Source organism: Fragaria vesca, linkage group LG1 (assembly GCF_000184155.1).
Source record: "Fragaria vesca subsp. vesca linkage group LG1, FraVesHawaii_1.0, whole genome shotgun sequence".
NCBI lineage: Eukaryota > Viridiplantae > Streptophyta > Magnoliopsida > Rosales > Rosaceae > Fragaria > Fragaria vesca.
The window spans coordinates 12,337,295-12,345,731 of record NC_020491.1 but is presented as its reverse complement, the minus strand read 5'-3'; the positions used below and the strand labels follow the sequence as shown (position 1 = coordinate 12,345,731).

General features: G+C 39.4%; 1 protein-coding gene across 1 annotated transcript; it reads right to left on the bottom strand.

Moving 5' to 3' along the window:
- Positions 1 to 2,077: 2,077 nt before the first annotated feature.
- Positions 2,078 to 7,442, bottom strand: LOC101297085 (ras-related protein RABC1-like). Its single transcript, XM_004288073.1, has 6 exons — positions 7,258 to 7,442; positions 7,077 to 7,145; positions 6,166 to 6,231; positions 5,623 to 5,744; positions 2,831 to 2,959; positions 2,078 to 2,593 (listed from the first exon to the last, which is right to left on the bottom strand). Exons 1-6 carry the CDS (start codon positions 7,397 to 7,399, stop codon positions 2,489 to 2,491), a joined length of 633 nt encoding a protein of 210 aa, XP_004288121.1. The 5' UTR covers positions 7,400 to 7,442; the 3' UTR covers positions 2,078 to 2,488.
- Between the last annotated feature and the right edge of the window lie 995 nt (positions 7,443 to 8,437).

Genomic DNA, 8,437 nt, shown 5'->3' with positions numbered 1-8,437 from the left:
TATCATGGATGGGTTTCTCTTCTTGAAAGGTAGTGTATTGATCCACTACTCCTGGACATGAGTGAAGAACACTTTTAATTTCAAGCTTTGAGACACCAGTTGGATATGAATAGTTGTTCCTCATATTTGTGATGACAAGCATGCCTATTCTCTATATGTTCTTATAGAAAATATTACAATGCGAAGTTTGGATTCAGGCTTCAAATTCAGCACAAATTGAATAACTAATTTCCATCATATAAGTATCCATCTTTAAACTTATTTAGCCTGCCCTGATGCTCCTTCCATTTATCAGTTTCTCTCTGCAAGAGTGATTGTAATTTTATCTATACCACTAGCGGGAAATGGAGGTCTGGTTATTGGAGAGCAAGATGGTTCGAGTAGTGCATCCTCTTTGGAACTGCTTGGTGGCAAGAAAAACTTGGAAGCTTACTTTCTTAGCTGATGTTAATCATTCTTGGAATGAGAGGTTTTATGAGCTTCTTCCTGCGTGTAGCTGCGGTGGCAAGAGACTTGGGGCTGGAGTGGTTGTGTCATCACTTGGAACCTATAGGATGAAGGATTCATGGAAACTAGTGGCTGTTCGGAGCAAGTGCATGGTGGGGTGCATACGTGAAGGCAGGCACATTGGAAGATGGGGGAGGCTGGAAGAGTTGCATAATGAGAGGGTGGCTGTTACCAGGCGTCAGCTGCAATGGAGGTATCCAAACCCCGGTTTCGTCAAACTGAATGACCATGGTGTGGTTATCTCGGAACTTGGCCGGTTTGGAATGGGAGCAATTTGCAGAGATCATCATGGGGTGTGTTTGGGTGTGCTTGCTACGCCGGGGACTGGTTTCCCTAGTTCAATGACATGTGAAACCATGGCGTCATTTCAGTACATCGTAAAACAGGCGTGCATATTTGTTTCATTGGACTAAATAAGACTGTGCTAAATAAAGAGTCCAGTTTAGTTAGTACTATGTTTGGTGTTAGTGGGTACTAAAATAAATAAGCTTACGTAACATATTGTTTTCATTTTAGCCTCCTTAGATGGTGTTATTGTGGATACTTAAATATGTCATCCTTAAATAGTACCATCATTCTAAACCATAAACCAAACAAACTACCCTCTAATCTCATGCAACACTAAACATGGGTTAATATTAATACATCTTAAAACACCCCACATGACAAAAGTAAGGATGACTAATATAGCCCGAGTACCAAACGTGCACGCAATGTCTTTACCTTATCCTACCAAAAGTGGCTTAGTCAAATCGTAGTCGATGAGAAAAGTAATTGAGTTTGAAGTTTGTAATTTCTTACCGGCTTTTTTTGGCGGGGTTTAATGAGGCAGGCCACTACCCACACCATTGATGATCCAACCTCATGAACACCAGGACGCTAGGAAAATAGGACTGCCTATGTAGCTGAGCAATTGCAATTTTGTTTAGGCAACGGTTAAACTATTGACCTTCTTCCTTCTCAGGAAAAAAAGAAAAAAAAAACTTGACCTTCTTCAGCTGCTAAGTTTTGCATGATCCGTCAGAAATCTATCAACATGGAGAGGGATGTTGTTGTCATGTATCTCTCAGTCAATGCATGCTAGGTCCAACAGGCAGTGCCCCAGGTGTTTGGCCGGGTGATTTCATGTTGGAAAGAGCTCCAGTGACATTGTACAATATTTGCAAGAGAAATTCAGTAGCATTCAAATTTTGTTTTGATTATGGTAATTGGTTTATAAGAAGGTTTGGTGATACCACTCCAAATGGATGCTTCTGCTCCTACCTCTGAGGTTTCTCATTTTTCTTCTTTAACGATCTATGATTATTATTATTATTGTTGTTGTTGGCAATGACAACACAGAAAGCTATGAACGACGTAGAAGGCCAAAAATTGCAATTTGGACTTTCCCCTCTTGGTCAAACCTTTTTTGCGCAACCATGCTTGATCCCCTTGCAGGAGGCAAGAAAACATGATTAACTGACCCCCAAGTACATGGGAGATGTTATGGCCGCTCGTCAAATTATGTTTTCGAATTGCCAATGATTTCGCATTGTCCTAAAGTTCAATTGGAGTAGCTCAACAGGAAGTACTAAAGTTTCACTGAAACTGATGGTGGAAATGAAAACGCAAGACAAGTTTCTCCCAAACTCATGATGAACAGAAGATACATTGTCAATATCAAGCTTCGGGAAAGCATCAAGTACTTGAAAATCATATTCTGTACAATGCACAAATAAATCAGCTTGAACGTGTTCTACTACATCAGTAATTCTTCCAGGCTTGACAATTAAATGTAATTATGTTTGTACACAACAGAAGTCACAGAGGAGTCTAAAAGAAAACTCAATAAAAAGGCAGAAATCACATGACTTATATTTTACAAGTAATTTTCAGTCCTTTAAAAAAAATACAATGGCAATAATTCATTGAGATTTCAAAAGAACCGTTACTATTAGTTAGAGACATCTGAAATGCCAAAAGATTGATAGACTTTTCAGCTTCAGCAACAGCTGCTTGTGGCTGCACTGGCCAGCGGTTTCTCCTTAAATATGTTCTTTTTCACCCCTTTAGAACCCTCGGCTAACAGACTAGGAGTATCCAGAATCTGCATACAATTATCATGCCATCAAGTTTCAGTTAGCAATATAGAATATCAGGCAACAGATGGCCGCCTAACCGATTATAATGCTTTCATTGATACTTCTCTTTTGCAAACAGGTATACCTTATTTATCTATTTTTCATGTCCCAATACTTGCTTTCAATACCCAAGTTACATACAGATTAGTGCAGACACAGCCAAATGAACCAATGAGATTGCAATAGTTATGAGGTTCTCATACCTTTAAAACAAGCTCTTCAAAGCACTGTTGGACATTCACTCGAGTTTTAGCACTGCATTCAATAAAGAGACATCCAGATTCCCTAGCAAAATTCACACCCTCTTTTTTGGTTACAACCCTGTCACTCTCCTGAAAAGTAAGGATCATCCTTGAGTACGAAAAGCTCAATAATATAGACAGTAATCATCTAGACGTTCGTGCTTAACACAAATAATAACCTCATAAAATTTGAACTCCTATGTTACAATGTTCAGCAGACATGCATGCCAACTGGCTAATGAGTGGAAGGATAAAATACAAACTAAAGATTGGAAGAAAAAAAATCCAACTGGCTACTGAGCGGAGGGATAAAATACAAACTAAAGATTGGAAGGAAAAAATCCTCATTGTTCATGTAAAATTAAATCCATACCAAATTACGAGCGGATGCGGATCACCCACTCTAGAATATCATTTGTTGTCCAGATTTGCAGAAATAATAAAGCACATGCTACAAGTGTTCTGTTTCCCTGGTCACCAAGCAACCAAAGAATTCCCACCATTGGATTAGATCCAATGACTTCAACCTTGATACCTAAGGTTAAAAATAATAAGACACTAATAATGCTTCTGCCCTAAGTGCTCCCTTAGCGGCTATATGCCTGACCAAACCCACATTCTCTCTCTTAATTCCACTTCTTTTCACTTCTCAGTGAAGAAGTAAGAGTTTTTAACTCTTTCAATTTTTTTCTTTTCATTTTTTGTTTCTGGAAAAATGATTCCATTGATCACAGTGAACAATACGATAATAGTGGAGAAGTGGTCAACAACAACAGTAAGAAGCAGATAGCTACACCAAATACTCTTAGTCAGCAGCAGACACAAACACTAAAGACCGACTATCTCTGCCACCAAGGAATATACCATAAATGCTAGTCCTTGAAATCCAATGGGTTTTTAGCGTGTTGACTGTTTCTTTGTTTTTTTTTTTTTGTCCATTTTTTTGAAAAGAAACAGCTTTTTATTGAAACAAATGTACAAGGATGTGGATAAGGCGTCTGCTTTAGATAGCTAAAGAGGGCAGCAAGGGATAGAGGCTTAGCAGCCCATCTATTAATGCTAACTCAAAGCTTAGGCTTTGGGGGGCTTATACTACAACTGCTTGCCAGTTAAGAATAATGGAAGAAGGATTAGAATCCCTAAAATCCTTAGAAGTAGAACCCCACAAGGATTGCCCCGAACTTAACTCTCTCCCACAAGTCTTCCCTCTCCACCCTGCCAAAGGTTTCAAACAGTCTTTTATTTCTTTCCATCCACACACCACCCACACTACAGCAAGCACCCCACAACCCCAAACGACTCTGACTCTGATTCTGATTCGAGCTTCAACAGATGTGTGAAACCTTCAAGCAAGCCATCACAAGTATCACAGATCTGCTTAAAATGTTCCTGCTACCACCAATTAAGTTGGAGCCCCTTCACTGCTATCCATCCTCCATAGCTCACTACCCTTCTTCAGGTTGTTTGTCAACCTTGTGCCCAGTCAAAAAGAAGGACCTCTGGTTGCCCCAGTGATGGGACATTTCCATGACTTAAAAATCTGTTCTGCCTCCTCACAGTTTCACAGACGAAGAAAGCTCTGTTGTTTTGATAAGGATAAAGCTCACCTCTCTGCCCAGCCAACTTGACAAACCTCTTTCAATGTTCTTCCAAGACTAAAAAACAGCCTGCCTTTCACAAAACCACTGTACAAGCCCAGGACTTGTTGGTATCTTACCAATTTCTGCGTCTCAATTCCTCCTTGTTTCATGAAGCTACCATTGTTTTCCCGTTGAGCTCCTGGAAACCTCTCCCTCTGGCTTTTGGTTCCTCGTATCCTCGGTGACTTGCTTCACTTCCTCCTTTCTTTTCCCATACAAGAAAGTGTTTAAAGTTTCCTCCATCTGAATCCATCCTTCCTTTCTTTCCCCTTTCGGTAAAATGATGGATTGGACAACTTCATATCTGTTACACCAAGAAAGTTTCATAACGGGTCCATTGTTGCCTCTGAAAGCCAGATAGAAATTCTGTTACCCAGCAGTACTTGCCTTTCTTAGCTGACCTGTAAGCCATACCGCACAACCCAAACCGGTTCCAATCTGAAAGCATTTTGATCTGCTTCTTTCAATGATGATGATGCTTTCTCCACAAGACTTCATAGCAATCTCAATGCAGAAACTTTTGGACTCCACCCTAAAGACACTAGGCTTAAGCTTCAGACTCTCTACTCCTTCTCTAGTTCCCCTCACACCCCCATTTTCTCTCTCTCTCTCCCTTTCTGTTTCTCTATCCCTCTCTCATCTCTCCCATGCCCTCACACCTATCTGACTTCCAGCGTGTTCACTATTTCTGAATCCTCAAAGCAGCCACAAGACAACCAAACTTCAAAACTGAACTTGGGATTTCGGAATTGCTCCAGAGAGCACAACTTCCCAAATTTCCCATATAATTCTAACAATATGTGTTTATCTAAAAGGGACTGCATTGAGACGACCAACAATTACAAGGTCCCCAAGAAAGCAAAAACATGCAGAGAATATCAAAGGGACTACAATATTATTTTTGTTCAGGTTTCGAGCTATTACAGTTGTTGGAGCTAATCCACTGGAGGATGACAGTATTTTCTTTGGTAATCTGGTTACCACGAGAACGAAACGCAGGACCTATCATGACACTATTTACAACTAGAAAGCTGCTACAAATCTGAGAAGAGTACTTCTCGTAATCAAGATGGCCAGAGAAAGAGAGAATATTAAACTGGAAATTTAAAATACCTTATCAACTTTGTTTCCCACAAGCATCTTGATGCAGTCTTGATTTGTTGAATAGAGTTCTATTTCCTTAGCCCATATATCGCAAAGGTTTGTAAAAGTTTCTCGCCTTGTTACATCATAAACTGTTCCAATTTAAAAATATACATATATTAAGATAAAAAACAGATGAATATCTAATAGAATGAATCCCTCATTCAGAGGCCTGAAAATTACCAACTCTACTATGATGATGCGAGACATAGTTATCTCTCACAAGTAAAAATGGAAAAGATGCAACTTGCACTTAAATAAAGTAAGGCAATCCATTAGTGGAAACACCAAAAGAATCAACAAGACATGTTATGTCTTCCCTCCAGAGCACAATTTACAAGTAACATGTTATGTTTTAAGTTTTTTCCTTTCTAAGAAAATAAATAATCGTTTATAAAGATAACTAAAGAACAAGATCAACATAAGTGGCATTCTGCTATTAATGCACAGGTTATGTTATACTATCTACAATTTTGAGTTCGTAAGTTTAATACAGGTGTAGATAGCACTTACCCATAATTATCCCTTGTGCCCCTCTGTAATATGAACTCGTCAAGGTTCTAAATCTCTCTTGACCAGCTGAATCAATAAAAAAAGCTGTTAGAAATGGCAGATTCCAAGCCTTTCTTTTGACAATGAACAAGGTCATGGAGAGCTAATTAATGACAGAACATTTTACAACACGAATAGCCAATCTACATCTGAAGCAAGAATCTATGTCAACGAGCATACAGGCTAAAATCCAAGAAAGAGATATATGCAAGGATAATTAGGGGCTAATCTTTAGCATGAATTGCAGAAGTTTTTCTCACTTAAATTCAGTGCACACTCAATGCTTAATCTTCACCATTGAGATCATTGACCAGAAGTAGTGCTAAGTCGTACGATCCAACCCCCACTGGGATGAAATTTTAGATGTTCTTCAATTAAAATCGATGTATCAAGAAGAACCAATTGCTTTAACCACAGGGATTGAGGCAAAGATGAAACCTAGTTTCGTTATAGTAAATCGGAGCAACAAAGTTGTGACAGCCTGATCAACTTTTTGAGTGCAAGCTCGATCGAAGCATTCAGTGAATGCACACAAGAAAATTACCTTCAGTACAACAGCAGCCTGATCAGCTTTTTAAAGTGAAATTCTTATTGGCTCTTTGTTCTCTTCATTACGTAAAAGCACGAAATGAGCCGTGATTCGCAATAAAGGGGCAAACTAAGTGATGATTAACAACTTCTAAGTTTCTAATAACATCACATGTCTATCTCAATGGTTTTTCTTATGTAAATCTTCCAGCATTGGTTAAAATCTGAAATTTAACCTATAGTAATTTTCCAAAACAATCTATTCACACAAGAACGAGCACCGCATCTAGAAAACTCCCACACATTTTTAACACCAAACAGTAAAAAAATTCCGGATTGATTACCTGTATCCCAAATTGCAAGCTTGAGCTTCTTGTCGCCGACGTTAACATACTTGACCTTAAAATCAACACCTGAGAGAATCATCGAGCCAGAAAACGAAAGACTAAATTACACAATTTTCCAAAAAAAAAAAAAAAAAAACCGAAGGAAATTTGAGGAAAAAGGTGAATCGGAAAAGCGAACCGATGGTAGGAGAGAGGTCTTCGAAGGAATCGGAAGTGAAGCTGAGGAGAAGACTGCTTTTGCCGACGCCGGAGTCGCCGATCATCAAGAGCTTGAACAAGTAATCGAACTCGCCTTGATTCGACGCCGTTAATGCTTCCATTTTCTCACTCTCTCTCTCTCTGTTATGATTCTCAAACCCAAACCATGCCGAGATCTATCAAACAAAACTCTTTGTACACGAAGGGCAAAACAGTAACTTAGACTTTTCCTTTTCCTAATTTTTATTTTTTACTTTTTACTCATAGGCTCACGATGTAAAGGAAGTTGGACACCCTTTGGTTCCATGAAGTGTTAGAAGAGGTTGGTAGAGCAAGTATATTGGTTTTCTATTGATCGTGGACTAGTTTTTCAGTGATTTTCTTTGAGATAACAGAGTTCATGTATGTAATATAGACTAGATTCATGGACAAATAATAATACGAGATTACAACGATAAAACTCAGAGTAGTTCGTGTTATGAAAGCATCCAGCCTCGCAGATAGTTGTCTATTTGACTCTAGACGTTGAACACGTAATTATGGTATGCTAAAACCAAATACCTCCAACAATGATTATAGAGAAACCTAGGTTTAACTCCCAATAGAGATAATTGCATCCTTACCAAGAGTTTGAGAAAAAAAAAATAATAATATATATATATAGTGTCGAAACTAGTGCGTCTCTGCAAACCCTAGCGAGCTCTCCTTAAACCAGCGCGTTTCTGTCGTAACTCCAACTTCGATCCCCTATTCTCACCCTGTTTCATCACTACTCCACTCTCATGGCATCCATTGACGATGTGATTGCAAGTCTTGCTGCCTCACTAGCCTTGGCAGACCGAGGCAAAGCCCCTGACTTAGGGAAGATTGGAGGCGGACCTGTTCAAAAGTCCTCTCATGCCTTCCTTCTTGGCAAGCCTCTCACTCGCCGCCCAATGGACTCTGCCACCTTCAAGTCGTATTTCCTACGCACTTGGATGGTTGAGCGGCCGATTCTCAGATTCAAGAGAGAGGGGAAAACCTCTATCTCTTCTCTTTTGAAACTGTCCGAGACCGAAATAAGGTTCTTTAGGGTGGAGTATGGTGATTTGATCGTGCACCACTAGCCTTGGAGATTAGGGCTGTCAATAGGTCGTGTCGTGTCGGGTTAAGGAATTTCA